The following is a 23,016-nucleotide window of genomic DNA, read 5'->3' on the forward strand; positions in this document are numbered from 1 at the left end:
TGCCCATGGGATCTGTTCCTTCCCAATGCCCATGGGATCTGTTCCTTCCCAATGCCTGTGGGATCTGTTCCTTCCCAATGCCTGTGGGATCTGTTCCTTCCCAATGCCTGTGGGATCTGTTCCCTTCCCTGTGCCCATGGGATCTGTTCCCTTCCCTGGCAACAGGTTGGTTATGAAGCTGTGAGCACCAAACCTGTTTAATATTTTGGAGTTATTCCACCAAAAACCCCAGGATTTTTTAACGTGGAGGCTTTTCCCTTTATGGAAGGGATGGTGACAGTATATTTATTATTACATGGAGGTCTAGGGGTGTATATCTATTATATAAAATTGCTTTAATCTCTCCCTTCCTCACTCTGGCCTTGCCTTCCTGGGACCTGGGTCTGCTTCAGAGATTCAGGAACTGTCATCACACATTAAACAAAATCTGTCCAATCCAGTGCTGAGTTTCCAAAAGACTTGAACTGTTTGCAAATCAGTTTTACCAGTGAGTTTTACCTGTCCTGAGCAGAGCAGTTTGTGTTTCATGTTGGGCTCTGATTGTTCTTCTCCAAACTCCACGAGAGAGGCCCTGAGTAACAAAACCTCCTGGTCTGGGCTGCCTTTGTAACTCTGCTTGCTTTTCCCTTTCCTCCCTGCAGTCCTTGCTGATAACCTGAAGTCTAACCCAGGAATTAAGTGGCAATATTTCAGCTCAGAAGAAGGGATTTTCACCGTGTTCCCAGCCCACAAGTTCCGGTGTAAAGGCAGCTATGAACACCGCAGCAGGTAGGATTTGCCTCCTTCCAGTTTCCTGGGAAAAGCATTAATTCCTCAAGCCCTGATTTCATTCAGTGTTGTCCTTTGCCAAGCTGACAACATTCATGAGTTACTTCTAATGGAGTCCCTTGGGTTTTCTTAGGGTCGTTTTTTAAAGCACCACTTTTCACTTCTAAGAAACTCAACTGAAATTCCAAACAGGTTCCTCACCTCTCCCAAATTAAATCAGCTGTAAACAGCAGTGACTTGGAGTTGTGGGTCAGCCTGCAGGCAAAATCTGACTTATATTTGACTCATAGTTGACCCCTGTTAATAAAGCAGTGAGCACACACTCTGCAGATTTGGCAGGTACATCACTTTGGGGAGGGAGGGGAAGGATGAGAGACTGGGAAGGGCACGTGGGTAAGAACATTTTTCCCCAGGTTCAGGTGGGACATCATGGGTGGTAGGGAAGCAGCAGTGCAAATTTCCTTCCACTAAAATAAACAAAATAAAAATAAAGCATCAGCTGGGGGCAGGGTTTGCTGCACAGGGATTTCTGTTCTCTAGACATGAAGCCAAGAATTTGAGGTCCAGTATCTTTCCCTGCTTTTTCTGTCAGTCCCATGGGATTGATGAAGGTTCAAGGGTGGGGAGTCACACATTAATTAATTGTATGAGTTAATCCAGGAACTTTTTGGGGACACTAAGGAGAGTTTGGTTTCTTGTCAGGGTTGAGCAATCCAAAGTTCACTGATGGTATCTTTGGTGTGTCATCAAAGCACAAAGTTCTGAGCTTGGCTGGGTTTTCTGGGCCTTGGAAAGGTGTGGTCTGAAGAGGTGAGAGCTGGGTCCTGCCCAGAACTTGGCCACTGAAACCATCAGTGATTTTATCCAAATCTCTTAGTCTGGGCCATAGTTTCTCTATGCCTAAATAAGGGGTATCTTTTGGGTAATATTTACTTCAGAGGGTAGCTTGGGTGAATTAATTAGTTAATGTTTCAGTGCTTTGAAGATCAAAGGCCCAGTTTCAGGTATTAATCCAGGGTAGAGCTGCAGGCTGTTTTACAGCTGAGAACTGATTTGTGCCAGTTGTTTACTGCAGTGCCTTGTCTCAAATCTTCTGCATTTCCTTTCCTCTTAATAAGATTTCTCTGTCTGCCTTTGATATAATAAAATTTAGATCCCAGAACTCTCATTTGACTGTAACTGGTTTTGTGTCTGGACTAAAGAGGAAAGAGAATCTTGCCATTTTATTTTAATCCTTCCTCCATGCTGAGGATCTTCCTAATTTATTCCAGGTTGAAACCTTGACATGAGAGCTTATGAACTCTTTCACAAATCTCTCAATATTGTGCTGGATGTGAAAACACTTCCCTGGAAACAAGTTTTCTGGTGTTAGCACAGCCCCATGGCAGCACCGAGAGTCCTCACTGGTGTTTGCTCACTTTGGGATGTAAAACTGGGCAGATCCAAGGGCTTGTGGAGCATGACTTGGCTGAGAGTCATCCCAGGGCAGCCTGCCTTGGCCAGGAGCCTTCTTATAACAACCCAAACACCCTGGGCTGATCAACTCCCTGCTGCTGCACAGGTTTTTACTTGTCATGGCCCCGGCACATCCCTATTGTTGCACTCAGTTCACATGTGGGTGAAGTTCCCAGCAGGCAGGATTTACCAGGAGGCATTTCTCACTTCATTCAAACCTTGGTGTGAACTGCTGCAGTGATCCCAAACCAAGCAACAAGCTTTATTCCTGAAAGCTCTTGCTGTGACAGAGAGAAGAACCTGGTTTAGGTTAAAACATTCAGAAAGTGAGAGGCATTTCTGCACGTTCAGATTCTCAGCTGGCCTTTCCTGATGCAAGTTTTCTTAAGGGGGGAAAAAAAATCCCTGGTATAATTCATTGTTTCTTCCTGGTTGTTTGCTTGGGTGTTTTAATTCCTGCCTGTTTCCACTTTGGGAGCATTTCAGTGGGTGACAGGGTGCCTGATGAATGATGGTGCTTTGGCTTTTGTCCCTCCTCAGGCCCGTCTACGTCTCGACCGTTCGCCCTCAGTCCAAGCACATCGTGGTCATCGTGGACCACGGGGCCTCTGTGTCAGAGACACAGCTCCAGATTGCCAAGGATGCTGCCCAGGTCATCCTCAGCTCCATTGATGAGCACGACAAGGTGAGCTTTCTCCAGGCAAGGAGCAGCTTTCCCTGGGATTTTGGTTCTCACCCAAAGCGCTGTGTTCAGCCCACGGACTCCTGCGGATCTGGGAGCTGCAGTGACACAGCCTTGAGCTCACTCTTGGAACTTTTCTGCCTCAGGGGAGACATTTGGGGATCTGCAGGCTGGGAAAACATGAAATCCCACTGATCTAAGGCAAAATCTTGTACCTGAGCAATCTTTAAAGGCTTATCCATCTCAGCAGATATTTCAGTGATGGTCAGCAGGAGGAAGAACCACGCTCCAAACATGACTCCTTCTCTCACCCTAGACTGCTTTGAGCAGCTCATTTCACCTCTGAACCTCTCTTTTTGTCTTATGAAAGTGGAAATTATTTATTCTCCTGCAGTACTGGGGTGAGCTGAAGCATAATTAGTGTTTGGAAGATTCACAGATCATTATGGTGGCAGCAGAGGGCTGAGAAATCTGGGTTTGATTTCTTCCTCTGTCATTTGACAGTGAAAAAGTCACTTAACCTGTAATTTTTTTCAGTAGAGACAACCAGAAACTCATAAGATGCTTCTATAAGAAGTCTCAATTTTGGTCTTAACTTTTAGTAACTCTCTGCTGGTGAGACCTTGAGCTTGGGTTTTCTTTTGTGAGTAGGAAGAGTTTCAGTTAAATTGAAGAAAACAGATGATAATCTTTTGCCTTAAGTATTCTCATGACTAGTATGAGAAAACCACTTGTAACTTTGTGCTTTTGTAGAGATTTAATGTGGTAAAGCAATCTTACAGTTCAGCAGGATTAATAGCACTTAAATTTAAGTGTCAGAAGGGTTTGTATTAGAATAGAGAGCACATTTAAGACACCTATTCCTTGGTCTCAGTGGGTACAGAACCTGTTACACAGGTATCTAATTACTGCTTAATTCTGTGATTGTCTTGCCTCAGTCTTGCTCCCTAATGAAGTTTGTCACTCAGTTAATGAGCCTGCTGTGTTAGATGTCATTAAGGCATAGTGGTAACAGTTGCATTAACTTATTTACAGGAAAAGCTGATGTCAGAGTGGTCTTGCTTTGACTGAAACGTTAAAACAACAAAAAGCTTTGCAGGGAGGGGTCCTTAGAGGGGTTATTTTTTTTTCATTTCTCTGGGCTCTCCAGGCTTTCCTGAAAATGCTCTCTGCTGATTTCCCTGTCAGTTCTCACCCAGGCTCTGCCCAGAGCAGTGCATTACCCATTGTGAGGGAGCAGAGTGACTCCTCTGAGAACCAAATACCAAAATCTCTTTTCCTCAAACTCCCCACAATCCCTTTGAAATTCAACAGATTTATGCCTGAATCATATCTTTCCCAACAATCCACTTTGAGACCCATGGGATCTCCTCAGCTGGCTTCTCCCTGTGTGGTGTGTCTGGGTGTGCAGATCCAGGGGAGGATCAGTTCCAGGAGATCCCATGGAATCTCTCTCTTCGCGGCAGATCTCGGTGCTGACGGTGGCGGACGCGGTGCGGACGTGCTCCCTGGACCAGTGCTACAAGACCTTCCTGTCCCCTGCCACCAGTGAGACCAAGAGGAAGATGTCCACCTTTGTCAGCAGCATCAAGGCCTCTGACAGCTCCACACAGCACGCCCTGGGATTCCAAAAAGCTTTCCAGCTCCTCCGGAACACCAACAACGGCACCAGGCTCCAAGGAAGTAAGGCAGCCTCTTGTGCAAGCATGCTTATTTCAGCCAATGTTTTCTTATTTCACATTCTCACTTTGGTAGAGGCCAAGGGAGTGGAGTGTGTTGAATATTAACAAAAATGTGCTCTGTCCCCTGTATTTTTGTTTTAGGGAGCGTTTCCTTGGGCTGCAATCCGTGTGAGGGATTGTTGGATGTGTCCTTTCCCTTCTCACTTGTGTCACTTGCTGCCTTGCCCTTCTTTTGAACTGAAAGAGGAAAATGCAGGATTGATCTGTGTGATAGCTGAGTTATTTCCCCAGTCTGTATGGGGGGGCTTTTCCAGGAAAACCGCAGCTTCTGCAGGTTCATTTAATGATTGCTGGTTCATTTGCATATGGATGATGTGCCTGATTGGAATCCTGGGGAAGCAGCCCTTGCTTCCCAGGGAAATGGCTCTTTTGAGGATACCAATTATGGGTGATGTTTTGTGGAACACAAAGCTGTCCTGGCTAAATCTTCCTTCACCTCAGAGCACCCTCCCTGAACTCTGGGTGCTCATTATGAACTTTATCCCTCCCTTTCCCAAGATTTGGGGTTTTTCTGGGTGTTTTTGGTAATGAGGATGTGGTGAAAGACATGGAAGAGATGGATGTGAAATTGAGGAAGCTGTGGAAGGTGAATTCTGCACTCTGAGTGCTCCTCAGATTTGAGGAACAGCAGCAGTGCCGTGGCAGGGTGGAGGGAACAGCCCCTCTCCATGGGGATACTGGGATTATTTAACACAATTCCCACAGCCTGGCCCTGTGCCTGCTCCAGGGAGAGCAGATCCTTCAGAGAGCTCAGGGGCTGAGCAGGACCAGAGAGACAGGACAAGTCCAGGAATTGAAGTGCTTTGGAAAGAATGAGGAAATACCCTCACATTCCTTGGGTTTATGGGATGGTGCTTTGGCTACCAAAGGTTCAGCCCATTCTTGAGCTTCAGGCCACTGGCACAGGGAGCCTTTGTGTGACTGGACAAAGGATGAGGTTGGCAAGGGCAGGATTTACCATCCTCTGGCAAAATCATGATGGGGAGCAACTCCAGCAAATGCAAAATAAACAGTGCAGCTGGCTGGGATGAATTTGTCATCAGGAGCTGTTCCAAGAACATCAGCTGAGGAGTCTCTGAGCATCCTCCTGCATATTCCCCATTCCTGGAAGTGTCCAAGGCCAGCTTGGACAGGGCTTGGAGCAATCTGGGATAGTGGGAGGTGTCCCTGCCCATGGCAGGGGTGGGATGAGATGGGCTTTAAGGTCCCTCCCAACCCAAACCTTTCCAGGATTCCATGATTTTGTGTTTGGCACTGTTTTCTACTAGCATCAGAAGTTTTGGCATATTCATACTTTACTAGGTTTCATATGAAACAACCCTTTTGGGCAGTTAAAATGCAAATGTTTGGATTCTGCTTTTCTCTACATGTGGAAGATTGTGAAGATCTAAAGTGTTTATAACGAATTTCAGAATTCCTGGTGTGAGACACAATAGGTTTGAGAAGAGGATGTTTATAAAACATGTCTCATTTTCTTGTAAATAATCTTTTCATTTTTTTTTAAAAAAAACAAACCCACAAAAAAAACCAACCTCCTTCATTTCACTGTTAATTTTCTAACATCCTGTTCCCAGAGAACAATGTGTGGGTGTGTCAGGGAAGCTGTTGAGATACAGCCTCAATCCCAAATTCACACTGGCAAAGCCAGAAGGGAACTGCTGGTGTGAGATGGGAGAACTGTGCTGTTAATCTGGATTTTCTGCTTCACTTCCTACTGCAGTCCTGCTCAGCAGATCCTAAAAGGTGACAAAATGCTCCAAAAGCTGCTTGCTCTGGTCCCTGGTGCAGATTTAGGACTGGCTCTTGTCAATCTAGGCTGCAGCACCATGCCTGGCTGCAGATAGAATATCCCTGCTGTAGCCTTGGAAACACAGCAACAATTGTCCTTAAACTTCACCCAAAGCTGCTTTAATACCTGGATTTGCTTTTTTTCCTGCTTCTAGCCCTTACAAAAAACTAAGGTAGAAATTCCCCCAAATTAACAGCACTTCCTGTTTGTGTCAAATTCTGGTCAAGTCATGAGGACAAAATGTGCAAGTCAAAGCATTGATACCTATTTAATAAACCAGTACAGAAAATCCACCAAAAATCCAGGTGAAAGTTGGGATGTGACCACGTCAGCCCAGCGCTCTGGATTTACTCTGTGTTCATTATAAACACAAACCACTCTCAATCCTGAGATAAATGTGATGGGGCAGGCTGGGGAGCAAGCACAGGACTGTGAATTGTTGTGTTCAATGGCTTTGGGCAGGACTTTGGCCAGGAACATCCTCAGCCTGAAAAACGTGTTCCAGGGAAAGTGTCAGGCGACGTTCCCAAGCTTTCTGCTCTGCCCTGCTCCATGGGAAGGCATCCTGTGCAGCTCCATGCCTTAGCATTGCAGGATGGAAGGAGAACAGAGGGGCAGGAGATGAAAAGTGCAGGTTTTTACCTTGTGGAGTCTTTTCCATGGAATTGGAGCAGCTGCTCCAGGTGCTGGATCTGTGTGTTCCTGCCTGGAGGCAGCCAAGCTCCTCAGCCTGGAGGTGAGGAGGATCCAGGGAGGCTGAAGTGCCAGGAGAGCTGGGGAGGGATCTGGGACAAGGGATGGAGGGACAGGACACAGGGAATGGCTCCCAGTGCCAGAGGAAGAGTTAGATGGGATCTTGGGGAGGAGTTGTTGTTGGGAAGGTGAGGAGGCCCTGGCACAGGTGCCCAGAGCAGCTGGGGCTGTCCCTGGATCCCTGGCAGTGCCCAAGGCCAGGCTGGACAGGGCTTGGAGCAGCCTGGGACAGTGAAAGGTGGGACTGGATGGTGTTTAAGGTCCTTTCCAACCCAAACCATTCCATGACTCCAGAGGCAGAAGGTGCCTGTGGGGTTTGCTCAGGAGAAGAAGCCCCAGTTCTCGTGGGTGGCCGACAGGCACCAAACCAAACAGGAATTTGCTGAGTGCCAGGAGAGCAGCCTGAACACCAGAGGCTGGAATCCATGTGGCTGCAGTGGGTTTGTCCCCTGGATGAAGCTGCTGTGAGCAGATTTCAGGGCTCTCACCCGAATTCAAACCTTTGTGCTGTGTCTGTGATTGTGTTTCAGATACTGACATGGTCATCATTTATCTCTCGGCCGGGATCACATCAAAAGATTCCTCAGAAGATGATAAAAAATCCACTCTGCGTGTCATCAACGAAGAAAACAGCTTCCTCAATAACTCAGTGATGATCCTCACTTATGCCCTCATGAATGGTGAGAGATGGTTGTGATTTCCAGGCCATAAAATTCCCTTTCCTGGCACAGCTCGTTTATCCAGCTCATTCCAGGCTAATTCCAGGCCTTACTGGGAGCAGTTTGTTCATGGATTTTGGCACATTTAAGCAGAAGCTGCATCCAGATGTTGTCACTTTGGTGTTTAAAACTGTGCCACTCTATCCTTGTGTATCCCAGTGCAGCTGCAGGGATATAAAATATTGTGGCCTGGATTGTCCAGACTGAGTTAAATTTATTAATAATTGCAGTTGCAAACCTTTCTGAAGGGCAGCAAACTGGGGCTAAATGTGACTCCATCAGCCAGGGAGGGTGAATGGGAGATCAGACCAAATCTGAAATGCTTTGATAACCTGGAAACCAACCCAGGAGTGAAGTTAAACATGAAGATCACCCCCTCATTTTCCAAAAAAACCCCATTTTTGGCACAAAGGCAATTTGTTGTATTACTGAAAATAGCCAAGGAAGTGAATGCTTAACCTAATGTATGATTTGGTTGTAAATTTAAATACACCCTTGAGACTGGGGCGTGCAAAAGGTTTTGATTTGTGTGCAGGAGTTGAGGCTGGGACTTGAGTGAAGTGTGAAAGTGGAATGATTCAGCTGGAGAACAAAGCCTGTTATCTCCCAGGGCAGAGGATTCGCTCCTGTGGGCGAGCCACCGGTGGAGAACAAAGAGCTGTCCTGTGGATTTATGGGGCACACAACTCTCTGTTCCAAGGGCTTTGTTTCAACTGGGGATGTGAACAGCATGGCCAATTTTTGCACTGTGCAACAGTAGGAGAGAGGCAATGTCATTAAATTTGGTGTTAGGTAATTAATTTTCTTCAAACCGATCTTTAAGCACTTAAACAAGAATATAGAATTTTCAGTACAGAGTAGGCTGCTTGGAGCAGGATGCAGAGCCTGGATGGAAATGAAGCTTGTTTTGTCTGTTTTGCTCGTGTTTTGTGCCCCTGCTGTGTGGCAGAGGGGGTGACAGGGCTGAAGGAGCTGGCCTTCCTGCGGGACCTGGCCGAGCAGAACTCGGCCAAGTACGGCGTGGCCGACCGCAGCGCCCTCCCCGTCACCAAGGGCAGCATGATGGTCCTCAACCAGCTCAGCAACCTGGAGACCACCGTGGGCAGGTTCTACACAAACCTGCCCAACAGGATGATCGATGAGGCCGTGTTCAGCCTGCCCTTCTCGGATGAGATGGGGGATGGTGAGTGCTGTGAAACCATCAGAGATCAGCTTCTCTTGGCTTTCACATCCCCAAGCACACTCTAATGTCCTGCATGATTTTGGTTTTTGTCTGTACCATTGTCATCTGCAGAAGGTTTGGTTGTGAAAGAAGTGGTGACAAGATATGGAGTTGACAGATTTAGTTTGGATTCTTGTGGTGGGATTTGTTCCCATGTATGAGTTCATACACAACATCCATAATTTAATCTGTGGAGAGGAATTCTTGGTGCTGCAGGGAAATAGGTTGGAATGGCATCCAGGGCAGCCCTGTGTAAGAGCAGGATAAAAGCAGCCTGGCAAATGGCACAAGGAGAGATTGTTAATTATTGTTAATTATTGTCCCAAGCTGGCCACCCTCAGCCTTTCTTTGTCTTCAGCACACCTGGACTGTTCTGAGACCCAAACTGAATTTAAAGCTGTTCCTGAGCAAATCTGAGTCTGAGCTTTTGCTCCTTCCTGCATTCCCTCCCTTGGTGATTAAACTCAGTTACTGCTCTCTCCCAGAGCCATATCCAATGGAAAATGTGAGCAGCAAAGGATTGGGAATGGTGCAATGGAGAGCTTTGTCTTACATGGATTTCAGAGTATTTCATTGTACATGCAAATGAATTTTATCTTGGGGTGAGGGAAGAGCTGCTGAGTTTCCAAACAGTGGTGGAGAAAATAGGAGCAAGAAGAAGTTGCAGAATTCTCACCTCAGGGATGAGATAAATCCCAAACTGTTGGGTAATTATGGATATGATTCCCAGCACAGTGGCAATACTGGGGTTTAGTTTAGCAGAGATTTAATACTCTGATTATGCATTAGATGAGTAACAACTCATCCCAACTGCTGCTTTACAAAGACAAAGTCATTTCCTTCCTCTCCCATCCTATTTTTTAATGGTCCTACATTCTGTTAAAGGAACTCTGTTGGCTTTCCACACAAATTAATTTTTTATCTATAAGGAACCCACTTGGAGACTGACAAACATCAATGGTGGTGTGTTCTAATGAATTCAGGTGACCAGCAGAAACCCAGATTAATTTATTAGGAGAGTGGCTGACAGCAGCCAGACACAACAGAAACTGCTGAGCTTCCCTGGCCCTATTCCAGCATGGAACAAAAATAAAATGGAACTGTAAATAAAAATAAAAAATAAAATAAATTAAAAATTTTAATAAATTAAAAATAAAATGTAACATCTCAAAATGCCCTGTTTCCTCTCAAAATCATTAACCAGATGATATTTCTGATGGTTTTATGGTGTTTCTCTCCTTCCAAGGCCTGATAATGACTGTCAGCAAACCCTGTTACTTTGGGAACCTCCTGCTGGGGATTGTTGGAGTTGATGTCAATCTTGCCTATATCTTGGAAGATGTCACCTATTACCAGGACTCCTTGGGATCCTACACCTTCCTCATCGATAATAAAGGTGATTTGGGCTCAGATCATCTCCTCTGGTCCCACCAATTCTGAATTCTCACATCTCTGAGCAGTCTCTAAGTAATGAATGATAATATTCATTAAAATTTAATCACGTGTTGTTGGTTGGTTTTGCCTGGATGTTGCTGGAGATTTTAGGTGGATTTGTGGCTTGAAACTTCTATCCTGGAGTTCTGGTTTGGAATCTCTTGCTGTGGGGATTTATTACACCTGTGACACCCAAGGTTTTCTGGGAAAGACAGAAAACTGATGTTAATGTGTGTTTCCAGCTCTTTACCTCGGATCCAGCTTGTTTTATTGCTGATTTTTTCAAGCTGCTTTTCATTTGCAGCCCCTTTGATGATTGTTTGCTCCCTGCCATCTTCACCAAAATAACTTGTAATTATATATATTCTTTTTTTCCCCTAAAATACCTATCCTAGGCTCAGTTTTTGGGATTTTGTTTGTTTTTTAGGGTACACTCTGATGCACCCCTCCCTGACCAGGCCCTACCTGCTGTCTGAGCCTCCTCTCCACACAGACATCATCCACTACGAGAACATCCCCAAGTTTGAGCTGGTGCGCCAGAACATCCTCAGGTGAGGAATGGGATGCAGCTCCCAAATGAGCAGCACTGGGAGCATTTCTAGAGGAATTTTAAGAGGCTAGAAAGTAAAAATCCTTTTCTTACAATATCTGGATGTTTGGATGGATTTTTTTCCCCCCTTAACAATTCTGGTTTGATTTTTCCTCCAACTTTTTTTGATTGTCATTTGTTCTGTAGTGTTTCCCAGCTGATCTGGGGAATATTCCTTCTAATCTCTCTCTTCCCTCTCAGGAAGATTTCCCACTATTTGTTCTGAGTTTTTTTTTTTTATCCTTTGCCTAATCTGAGAATTTTTAAGATGAAAAAGTGCATTTTCAGCACACACACATGCTTTCCTTCACCAAGCACAAATAACATTCCTTCAATTCTTATGATAATTATATAAACACACAATAGAAGGATTTTGCTGCAGCCCTAACAGTTTTGCTCAGTGTTTAATAAAATGCTGGATGTTTTATCTGCCACTGCAGCATTCCCTTGGGCAGCCAGATCATCACAGTTCCTGTGAACTCCTCGCTGTCCTGGCACGTCAACAAGCTGAGGGAGATTGGGAAAGAAGCCTACAACGTCAGCTATGCCTGGAAAATGGTGAGGAAAACAAGGAATTCATGGCACTGCTACTGTCCTTCCTTCAGTTTGGGAATATCTAATCACTAATCTCAACCCAGGGATTAAAATGGAATCTGAGGTTAAACATAATCCAGGTGAATTCACTGATGCCAGCAAGAATTGGTTGCTTTGTGCCAACAAACTCAAGAAGGTACTCGTGAATCATTTCACAGTATGAAGTTAAATCCAACCTAAAGGATTAAGCTGAGCAGTTTTAAGAGATTAAATCTGTCATTGTTTAACAGAAATTCACACAGGAAGATGTCTGGAGCTGATTTTTTAAGATTGTAATGCTGTGTTTAATACCCAAGTCCCTTTGCAGAGCAGCTGGGACACTCCAAGGTTTGCTGGTCTGGTGTAATTTAGAGTTCTTAAAATACCAAACCAGTAAAATATGTGGCACATGCAGCAAACGATTAAGAGTGGAAATAATAAAATCTTGCATTTGAGAGTTAACTTGTCTGTGCTCTCCATAAAGGTAACAGTGTGTGTCCAGCAGCTGGAAACCTCTCCTCTGTTAATGACAAAAAGTATCCATGAAACAGTGTTAGAATTAAAAATTATTGCTAATTGAGCAACAAAATGAAAATCTTGTTTGGTTTTCAGGATTACAGTGGTTTTATTTTCTGTGTTAACTGTGGGAAAGTGTTTTTTGTAGAACTCAGTGGCTCTGACACACAGAAATTCTGTTTGGTTGTGTCTGGTGCAGGTGCAGGACACGTCCTTCATCCTGTGTGTGGTGGTGATCCAGCCAGAAATTCCTGTGAAGCAGCTGAAGAACCTCAACACCGTCCCCAGCAGCAAACTGCTCTACCACAGGCTGGACCTGCTGGGCCAGCCCAACGCCTGCCTGCACTTCAAGCAGCTGGCCACGCTGGGTGAGGGCCTCTGCCAGCCTGTCCTGGCCACCTCAGGGACACAGGAGCATCCAGCTTGGGGAAAACCTCCAGGGTCCAGCCCCAGCTGTGCCCAAATCCCCTCCTTGTCCCCAGCCCAGAGCCCCCAGTGCCACCTCCAGGAATTCCTTGTGCACCTCCAGGGATGGGCACTGCAAACTTCCCTGGGCAGTTCCAGTGCCTGAGCTCCCTTTCCATGGGGAAATTCCTGCTGATGTCCACCCTGAGCTCCCCTGGCACTGTCACACCTCCTGTGTGTTTCTGTAAAGTGTGGCAGCACAAAGGAAAGCTCTCCTCACAAAACATGGGAAGCACTCTTCCCTTGAGAAGTTTTTATTCCCAGGGCAGATTTTCTGATCAGCTTTTACCTTCTCACAGCTCTCCTTGGTCACAGTGACCTGCTGAGTGCTGAGCTCTTCCACAGAATCTCAGCCTGAGCTGGATCCCACAGGGATCATGGAGTGAAGGGCCCAGCCAGGGATTGAATCCACAACTTGCTCATCATCAGCACTGGGTTTTAACCAACAAATTTACTTCAGAGTGGGAGATAAATGCTCTGGGAGTCCAGCAGGGGCCCTGACAGTGCAGAGGGAGGAGTAGAAGTGTCTCACCAAGCTTAAACCAAGTCCTCTCCTGGCTCTGGAGCAGCTCCCTGAGCAGTAACAGAGTAGGATGAAGTCCCTGCCAGTTGTGCAGGACTCTGCTGCTCTTTTGCTTTGGATTTGGGGAAGTTTTTCGCTGCCAGAAGCACTGAATGCCTTCAGAGTCAGAAGTTAAGCCTGTTGGGGAGAACATCAGTGCTCTGAGGGTTTCCAGACCCTTCAGAATTCTCAGGTTTTGATAGGCTGAAGTGGTTCTGCTCTTCCTGACTGATTTCAAACCTTGCTGTGAAAAAGGGAGAAGCTCCATGGCAGTTCCAGTGGCTGGGAAGGATAGAGAACTTAAAACCCAGAAATAACCCAAGAACAGAGGGGTTTTACAGAACATCCTACACTGCACGCTGTCTTATTTAGGTATAATCTTGAGAGGTCCCTAAAATCTCTACTGGAAGAAGTTCTGAATTAAATACTTCTGCTTGTAGCAGGGTTTGAAGGTCTCAGGCTGGATTAGTGGCACAGTTGTGAGATTTTTCCTTAGCTCTTTGTAGCCCTGCAAAATAACTCGGTGAGATCAGGCTGGAGGAAGGAGCTGACAAACCTGTGGAAATTGCTTTAATTTGTTTAAAATTTGTCTGTTGTTTAAAACACAGAGTTGTTTTTTTTCTTCAATGTGGTGCCTAATCTTGATTATCTTATATCCAGAAAGATGTAAATGGAGAATATCCCAAAAATGCAGTACTAAGCTGTCAAGTGGGAAAACTTCACTCAAAGCAAAATCAGAATATTTGCTCTGGGAAGCAGATGAAGGACTGGAGTAGAAGTTTGGAAGTGGGGACTGCAGCACATGTGTGGGGATGTGTTTGAGAGGAATGTGACTAAAAGCAGAACACTTCACATACTGCACTGCAGTTTTTCCTCTGGAGACCATTCCACACAGAGAGTTTGGGTTCCATGGGTCACATCCTCAAAAAAGATCTTCTTAACCCTCAGCCCCACATCATCATAATCATTTCTCTTCTTAAAAAAGGAAAAGCTGTCTGGTTTTACAGATCCTGCATGGTGCAAGTTTACTTTTGAGTTTGTTCTGAAAATCACTCCAGACACCTGCACTTTTATTGGGGAGCTCCTCTTGTGCACTTGGGATTCTCCAGATGTTGTTCTCTGGAACTGAAAACACTCATTTTCCTTTTCCTCTGGGATATCTAACCTAAACAGGGATACTTAATTTCTTCTTTAGCCCATTATCTTTCCTTAAGGGAAAACAGCTTCTGTAATCTCACAAAAAGCAATTGAGAAATGATTGAGGTTTGGGAACAAGGGCATTGAGTACCAAATGACACACAGAGATCAGACAAGGGGGGCTGAGGCTGTGACTTCTGTGTTTTGAGGTGAGAAGGGGATGAGGAGTTCATGTGCAGCCTGAGTTGAGGAGGAAATTGTGCTGGGAAGTGCTCTGGTTTGGGTGGAAAAATGGACATTTCCTGCCCTGCCTCCCAGTGCAGAGCATCCTGCAGGAGTTGGGCTCTCTGTGTGCTGAGCTGTGGCAGAGTGGGGAGAGCAGCAGGGTCATTCCTGCTCCCATGGCACAGCCATCCTCAGCCAGCAGTGTGTCCTGAAATGGTGTTGTGGTGTTTGCAGAGAGCCCCACGGTGATGCTGTCTGCAGGCAGCTTCTCCTCCCCCTACGAGCACCTGAGCCAGCCCGAGACCAAGCGGATGGTGGAGCACTACACGGCCTACCTGAGCGACAACACGCGCCTCATCGCCAACCCCGGCCTCAAGGTGGGACCTCAGCACACCTGGGCCTTCCTGCTGGCCCATTCCCACAGGGAATTCCAGCACATTCCATTGGGAGGGACCTTAAAGCCCATCTCATCCCACCCCTGCCGCCCCAGGACACCTTCTGTCTGCCATCACCACTTCTGTCCATGACTTCACACTGTCCCAGCGTGCTCCTCATGCCTTGGGGTTTTGTCTTTTCCATTTCTCATGTATCTGTAACCCTGCAGTTCTTTAGTGCACAGCTCCAAACTCCACCTTCCACCTTCAGCTGCTTTCCCACTTTGGGCAGACACAGCAATTCCTCTCCAGGCCTGGGCATCAAGGACTCCTCAGTGCCTCAGGCCTGAGAGATGGAAACCAAAGTGAGTTGGGGGCAGCAAACTGGGGCTAAATGACTTCATGAGCTGGAGCTGGAATTGGGAAATGAACCCCCAATATGGAAATGGAGCAGATTTATCAAAGTGTAAAAGCCGTGGTTCATTTTGGGTGCAGCCCCTGGGGGGCTTTGTGTGCCCGAGAGGCACCTGAAGGCTTTCAATAAATAGAGCAGCTTTTTATTCCCTGAACTCTGCCTGGCCTCTGCTTTTAGGTGGCCCCAAAAATGCATCACTCCAAGCTGGCCTTGGCTACTTCCAGGGATCCAGGAGCAGCCTCACCCTCCCAGCCAGGAATTCCTTCCCAACTCTGATCTAAGGGTGGACAGAGGAGGGGGACAGAACTTTGTTAAAACAAACACTAGAAAAGTTAAAGCCATGCTAAATTCTGAGCTGAAACACTTTAGGCATACAAATGAGAAATCTCTGTTTCACATTATTTATATTTACTCCAAGTTAAAAAAAAACAACCCCACCAAGTAAGGAGATAACCCCAACAACATTTCACTCTAATAATCTGCTTGGAATGTCTGGTGTGAGAAGCCTTGAACCAAGCAATTGAGCCAAGATGATCCCCGATGGCTCTGGGGGAAGCTTTTATTATCTTGCCATGCAAGTCCTGCAGGAACCCTGCCAGCTCTGCCTTTGTTTTGCAGTTTTCTGTCAGGAATGAAGTAATGGCAACCAGTCACGGCACGGATGAATGGATGACCCAGATGGAGATCAGTGGCCTCAACAGTTACATTGTCAGGCGTTACATAGCAACCCCCAACGGGGTGCTCCGCATCTACCCCGGCTCCCTCATGGACAAAGCATTTGATCCCACCAGGAGACAATGGTGAGTTTTTAGGGTCCCTTCAGCAAAGCTTTGAATCATCTCCGAGGGCAAGAAGGGAAATATTTAGAGTTGGTTTCGTTTTTAGAGTTGATTTCGGTTTTAGAGTTGATTTTGTTTTTAGAATCGATTTTGTAGCCTGTGGGTTTTTGTTGTTTTTTGTTTGTTTTGTTTTGTTTTAAATGGAGTTGAAAATGTTGTTGTTGTGGATAAAAAATGCAGCCAGTTCAAACATTTATTAGTTGTAATTTCAGGTGTTTTTATTTTGTGGGGTAGTTGGCGTTTCATAGCCCAGCTATGGCAGATGGGGACATAAATATTCAGAAAATGAGCATCCCCTTCAGGGATTAGCTAATTCAGGAGTATTTGAGCTCCTTGGGCCCTTTTTGGTTGTTCATATTTGAGCCTTTTTGTTTGTTTACTGTGGGTTTCCTCACTGCTTTCAAGGAGGGATTAATTATGCAACAGCATCTGATTTGGGCAGAGAGCTGGGGAGGTTCCAGATGGGAGCAGGCTCTGAAGGGTCTGTGGGAAGGAGCCAGGCAGGTGCTGCCACACTGGGAAAGGCCCAGATCCCATCCCTGTGGCTCTGCAGTGCTCCTGGCACCTCTCCTGCCCCACATTTTCCCTGGAATCCGTAGTGTTATGGGAAGAAGGTGCAAACAAAACACTGAGAGCGAAGCAGAAATGGGTCAAGCTGCTCCTGGCTTGGTGCTCTGCGTAGGGAGAAGCAAGGTGATCACTTTTTCTCACACAAAAATGTTTCCAAAAGTTTTATCAACTTTCCTATAGCAGTTTCATCAACTATCTTATGACTGTGGTTTATTTTTTTGCTGATGGAAGTTTTAATAGGTTGTGATTTATAATCGCTGTCTGATATTTCTGAATTTTCTTGCCTCAGTTCTGTCTTTTCTCCTCAGTTTGCAATGTAATCGTTTTGCCAGGGTTTGCTTTGAGTTTGAAACTCTGCTGGCACCAAGTCCTGCATTGTTCTGGGGGAAAATGTCTGAAATTACATTAAATGTGTTGTGTGCAGGAGTAAACTGAGCTCTTTTAATGCAGCTGGATGTACTGGGGGACCATTTATTGAGCCAGTCTGGGTTAGTTTGGAGTCCCAGTTGTGTTTAGCTACTTGTTGGATATTAAAAATCAATAATTTGGTGCCTGATGTATGCAGTGTACAGAATTCAGTGTGTGTTATTTCAGGAAAGTCAAGGGTTCTGTCTGGAAGTTACAGACTTTGGCATTAATTCTGAGCATTTCTTTTGGCTTCCCTCAGGTACCTGCATGCAGTGGCCAATCCAGGACTGATCACCTTCACTGGGCCCTACCTGGACGTGGGAGGGGCTGGATATGTGGTGACCATCAGCCACACTGTCCATTCCTCCAGGTCAGGGGCTCTGGGGAAGGCAAGAAAACTCTGAATTATCCCAGTTGGGTGACTCTTGTGTGCTCAGGAACTGAAAACCAAAGCTGGTTTTAAAGTGTTGGTGGTGAAATGTCAACTGACCTTGTGGAAATGGGGCACTGGAACACTGGGAGAAATAACTCATTTTATAGGAATATGTGGATTCTGGGGCTTTATTGGTAGAGGAGTAATAACAGCATATTAAAAAAAAAGGATTGATTGGTGGGAAAGTGTTCCTGGATCAACACAAGGTGGGGTGTCCAAGGAACTGGGGGGAGGAGAGGGGTTGCTCTCCTCAGGCAGTTTGGGAAGTGTTCCCTCTCTGCTGGAGTTAAATCCTCCTCCATCAGGACTGCCAAGCTCCACATTTCCTGAAGTTCTCCACTTGTGGGGTTTTAAGGAGCAGGGAGGTGTTGGGGAGGGGACTGGAAGCTGATCCAAGGCAGAGAGGCCAGGCCAACAAGGGGGTTAAGGACAGAGCTGTCCTTACTCCAGGAATTGGGGAGCTCCTCTCCTGAGCTGTTTAAATCCAGCACTTCTGGGCTTCCAGGAGGAGAAAGACCTTGTGGCAAAGCCTGTGAATCTTCCAGGATTTCTGGGAACAGATTGGAGTGGGAACAGCAGGGCCAGGAGTTGGGCTGGATGATCCCTGTGGGTTCCTTCCAGCTCAGGATATTCCATGAGTCTATGAAATGACTTTTTCCTGGAGGACCAGACTGTTGCTGTCCCAGCTCCCAGCCCAAGGCCAGGATTTGGGATGCAGGATGTTTAATGGAGCCCAGTTTACAAAACATGGACCAAACCTTGCTGTCACAAGCTCTCCCAAATTCCCAAAACAGCAGTTCCCTGTCCTGGTTTTTACATGGAGTCTCCTCCAAGCTCCCTACCCAGCAGCTCACCAGTACAGAGGTAACTCCCAGTGTTCTACTGGGAAACAGCAGGGAACAGGAGGTGGCTCCTCCACTCTTCCCAGAGATTGCCCTGCTTTGTGTGGATTTCCCAGCACCTCTGCCTGTGTGTTCTGGCATTTTCAGCCCCAGCCCCTGCGTGGTGCTTCTCACAGAGGAATTGAATTTGGGGAAACGAGCACTTCTGTAAGGAGAGAAGTGCAATTAATCAAAATTCTGATTTTTATCTAGCAAGGGATGGTTTACTCAGCTCTAAGAACTTAAAGCTCCTGTGGGTTATTAGAACATGATTAAAGAACAGTTAAACAAAGTTTGGCAGATGTGAGTGTGATTCCTGGGTAAATATGACCTCTGAAGCTCTAGTCACATGTGGTTATAATCCCCAAAGAGGCCTGAGCTCCAAATCCAGAGGGGTGGGGAGGAATCCCTGGAGTTAACAGGAATTCTGGCATTAGGGACTGCTGGGAGGCTTTAAACACCCTGAGCTGACACCTCTCATTCCCATTTTATGTTTATCTTATTTCTTTTTATGGAGTCTGGGAAGAGAAGATTTCTGCCTGATGTGGTTTAATGCAGTTGGCATCAGCAAAGCAGGAGGATTTAATGCTTAAAAGTGAAGCTAAAATATTTACAATATTCTAATGGCTTTATGTCTGTTAGGACAGAGCAGAACTTCAGATGCCTTGTCACACATGAAATGTGTCTGTGCTGCTTCACTGCCATCCTTGCATTCCTCCTCCAGGAAATGTGAACAGTAAATTAAACACAGGTTTTCAAAATCTATATTTATCTGTCTACAAATGAGATTTGACTACATCTGCACTGCACCTCTTTGAAAAGCAAACAAACCTCAGCCCAGTAAACAGAGCTGGGTTTCCATGGAGCAGGGGTGGCCAGAGCTCTGTTTGTGCAGTCCAGCTGGGCCTTGCAGCATCTTTTTTATTATTTTTTTTCATTTTTATTTTATTCATTTTTATTCTTCTGAGATAAAATAATGGAGAAAAGTGAATTTTGAAGAGCAGTGAGTCAGAGGTGTAGGGTGTAAATCCCACACCCTTGAGCTCTGATCTTTTTGTGTCCTGCAGGGGTGAGGGGGTTCTGGCTGTGCCCTCTCAGTGCTACTGGGAGCAAACTGGGAGCAAACTGGGAGAACTGGGGTGTGGAGGAAGGACAAAATGCAGCCTTAAGCTGCTGCACCAGCACATCACAGGATCCTTTTCATAATTCACCCTAAGAAATGTTACTTCTAATTTTCTGCCTGCCATTCATAATCAGTGCCACACTCTGGAGTTTTAGGGATTTAACTCAAAGTCTGGCACCTTCATATTCCTCCCTCCTGCTGGGGGCTGAGCAGAGGAGGGAGCAGGTAACTCCTGCCAGCTGGGGGGACTGGAAAACACAGGGGCTGCATCCTCTGGTTGTTTTTGTTTGTTTGTGTGGATGGGGAATTTTTAATCCTAATTTCTTTAGCTCAGGATTAAATGTCTGTAGGGGTGGGGGTGTGTGTAGGGATCCACTCCTGGGCTGTCCCCTGTGCTGGCTGCACAAGGGGCAGACTGAAATAGGGATTATTCTTATCATGATCATTATTTCCCTGAATAATAATACTTTTTATTATTTCTAATATTTCTGATTTTCCCCTTTTCCCTTCACTGCAGTGCTCAGATGTCCTCAGGACACTCCGTGGCCGTGATGGGCATCGACTTCACCCTCAGATATTTCTACAAAGTCCTCATGGACCTGCTGCCAGTTTGTAACCAAGATGGGGGAAACAAAATCAGGTAAAAGCTGCTCCTGCCAGGCACAAAATAAATAAGTTATTTCTTTTCTTTAACCAGATGACCCAAAGGTCATTTCCAACTTCATTTCTCCAAGGATTCTGTTACTTTCAGTGTGTGTTCTCTGATTTCCAGTAGAACTTGTGCTTGTTCTTCTCATAAAGATTATGTGGATGTTTTTGTTATTCCAGATCAAACTGCCATCAGCTAAATAAACAATCTGCAGGATTACAAAAGCAGAAGATAACAGATTTGATTTTTTTTTTTTTTGTTAAATTTAGACTTCTTTAAATTCTGGATTTAAAAAAACATTTCTTATTAAATGAACACACTTCCCAGTTCTTCTGTTTGTTTTAATTTCACCTATTTAGCTCCTGTGAGCGTGTAAGAATGATACAGGATCTCAGTTATTTTAACTCCAATTATTCAAATACACTTTTGGTATGTTTTTCTCAGAAATCCACAGCACAGCCTAGGCAGAAGAAGTCTGATTTCATCTGGAGTATCCAATTTCAGTCAGACCCCTGGGTATCTTAATTGTTCCTTTTTTTGAAAAATCCTGTGGGGGTGGCATAAATTCTGGTTTGGATCTGGAGTAACTTGATAACGTGGTTTGGGCATTGCTGTTGGTGCCTTGTTTGTTTTTAAACCTTAAATTTGGGAAGGGAAGTGGTTTTCTGTCATCCTCCCAGTTCTTTTCTGGTTTGGGTATTTTTCTATATATTTTATGGAATTTAAAGAAAACAAAAACAAATCAGGATTTCTGGTTTGGCATCACTCCCTCCCATTAAAAAACAGCAAGGTCAGATGCTTCATTCTGTTCCTGCATTCCCCAGATGAGGAATTCTGAGGATATTTTTCAGTGTTGGACCGTTCTGATTTAGAAATTGGATCCAATGTTTCCAGTCTTGACATAAATGCAGATGTTTGGGGTTTTTTAGTGTATCTCTCCTAAGGATTTTCTATCAGGAAAAAGAGCAAACACCACATCTTTATGTGTATTTCTGATGGAAACCCCCCCAAAAAATCCAAGTTTTCCTGCCTCCTTTGTACCCCCAGAGAGCACAGAGGCTCCCCCTGCTCTCAGCTGCCCCCGAGCTGCCCTGGGTACCTGACACATCCCACGGGAATCCCATTGAAAGCTGCTCCAGCCCCGGATCCAGCCGCATTCCCGCTGTGCCAGGGCTGGGCCTGCCACCCTGCTGAGCTTTTGGGAACATCAAGCAGGGTTTTAACCTCCCCCTGTCCCCTCTGTGGCCACCGAGCCCCTGATGTCGGTGCCACCATGGCCAGGGCTCCTGCGCCTTCCCCGGCGCTGCCGTCTGTGGCCATGGAAACGGGAGAGGGGGAAAAGGGATGGATTGAACTGCCTGGATTCTGGATTGGGACACAGAGCCTACGTGGGAAGAGCTGAAAAGGGAGAGGAAGGCTTGGGAAAGCTGGGAGTGGAACAGAAGTGATTTATCCCCCACTAAAATTGAATTCTGAAGGGGGGAGAGCATTAAAGGAGAGTGTGAAATCTCTCTTTAATTAGTCACATAGTAAATTAATAAACCATTAAAGCTTTCCAAGTTCATTAGGCTCTGTTCATTTCTGGCTCTTCCCCAATCAGACAATGCACTGATGGCTTTTCCTCTCTGGTTTTAATCAGCTCTGTTTTCAACTCCTTGATGGCCCTGGCCCTCTGGAGCAGTAACAGATGGAAAAGCTTCGGGGAAATACCCAACACATTCTTTAAGGACATTTTGCAGGGAATTTGTTTCATGGCCCTGTTAAATGGGAACCTCTAAAAGCCATTTAGGACCATGTTTTATTCCACCCTGTTCCCCTGAAGCCCAAGGAGGTCTAACAGGAGGTTCTCTCTGTGTTTTGGGGAGCAGGTGTTTCATCATGGAGGACAGGGGGTACCTGGTGGCACATCCAACCCTCATCGACCCCAAGGGCCACGCGCCCGTGGAGCAGCAGCACATCACACACAAGGTCTGCCTGCTTTCCCTTGCCTTATTCCAGACCTCTCATTCCTGAGCTGATTCCAAAGGCATCAAATCCCACCTTTCCCCCCCCTCAGGAGCCTCTGGTAGCAAACGACATCCTGAACCACCCCAACTTCGTCAAGAAAAACCTCTGCAACAGCTTCAGCGACAGGACCGTGCAGCGCTTCTATAAATTCAACACCAGCTTAGTGGTGAGCCTGGTTTTCTGTCTCATTTTTGCTTTGGAGTCTGCTTTGGTTGGGTTGGGTTTCTTCTGCTGGGAACACGAGTCCCTGGCAGGCTCAGGGAGCCAGCCTTCCGTGGGGATTGGCCTCTGCTCCAGACACAGAGCAGGCTGCACAAGCAGAGTCCCCTGACATGCAGGGGTTGTGGCTGGGAGCCCTGGCCAAGCGTGGCTGCTGTCTGCAGCCACCATCGGGGCAAGAAGGGCAGTTTGCTGTAGCTGGGATGTGTTGCTTTGGTTCTGACCAGTGTCACATCCTCCTGTGAGGTCTCTAATAACTGACCTTTAGGTGTCCAAATAAATCCATTTACTGGTGAGCATTCCCAGGCTGTCATTTGTGAGACTGGAATCCTGCACACCCTGTGCTCTCCATGGATCCTGTGTGAGCTTCCTCTTGTGAGGAGTCTAAACCAGGGGCTGCCATCCCCCACAGAGCCACAGATCCACCCAGCTCCCTCCACAATGATTCCAAAGCTGTTACACTGTGG

At 46.0% G+C, this 23,016-nt stretch overlaps 1 protein-coding gene across 1 annotated transcript in view; it reads left to right on the forward strand.

Moving 5' to 3' along the window:
• Positions 1 to 23,016, forward strand: part of CACHD1 (cache domain containing 1) — an 81,285-nt gene that overhangs the window by 51,190 nt on the left and 7,079 nt on the right. Inside the window, exons 5-19 of the mRNA XM_015636863.1 lie at positions 642 to 768; positions 2,764 to 2,908; positions 4,372 to 4,588; positions 7,720 to 7,869; positions 8,858 to 9,091; positions 10,377 to 10,526; positions 10,992 to 11,115; positions 11,594 to 11,711; positions 12,442 to 12,610; positions 14,866 to 15,008; positions 16,039 to 16,220; positions 17,497 to 17,607; positions 20,192 to 20,314; positions 22,192 to 22,291; positions 22,380 to 22,496. Coding sequence (XP_015492349.1) covers positions 642 to 768; positions 2,764 to 2,908; positions 4,372 to 4,588; positions 7,720 to 7,869; positions 8,858 to 9,091; positions 10,377 to 10,526; positions 10,992 to 11,115; positions 11,594 to 11,711; positions 12,442 to 12,610; positions 14,866 to 15,008; positions 16,039 to 16,220; positions 17,497 to 17,607; positions 20,192 to 20,314; positions 22,192 to 22,291; positions 22,380 to 22,496 — 2,210 coding nt within the window. The remainder of the gene's footprint in view (positions 1 to 641; positions 769 to 2,763; positions 2,909 to 4,371; positions 4,589 to 7,719; positions 7,870 to 8,857; positions 9,092 to 10,376; positions 10,527 to 10,991; positions 11,116 to 11,593; positions 11,712 to 12,441; positions 12,611 to 14,865; positions 15,009 to 16,038; positions 16,221 to 17,496; positions 17,608 to 20,191; positions 20,315 to 22,191; positions 22,292 to 22,379; positions 22,497 to 23,016) is intronic.

The sequence above is a fragment of the Parus major genome, chromosome 8 (assembly GCF_001522545.3).
Source record: "Parus major isolate Abel chromosome 8, Parus_major1.1, whole genome shotgun sequence".
Lineage (NCBI taxonomy): Eukaryota > Metazoa > Chordata > Aves > Passeriformes > Paridae > Parus > Parus major.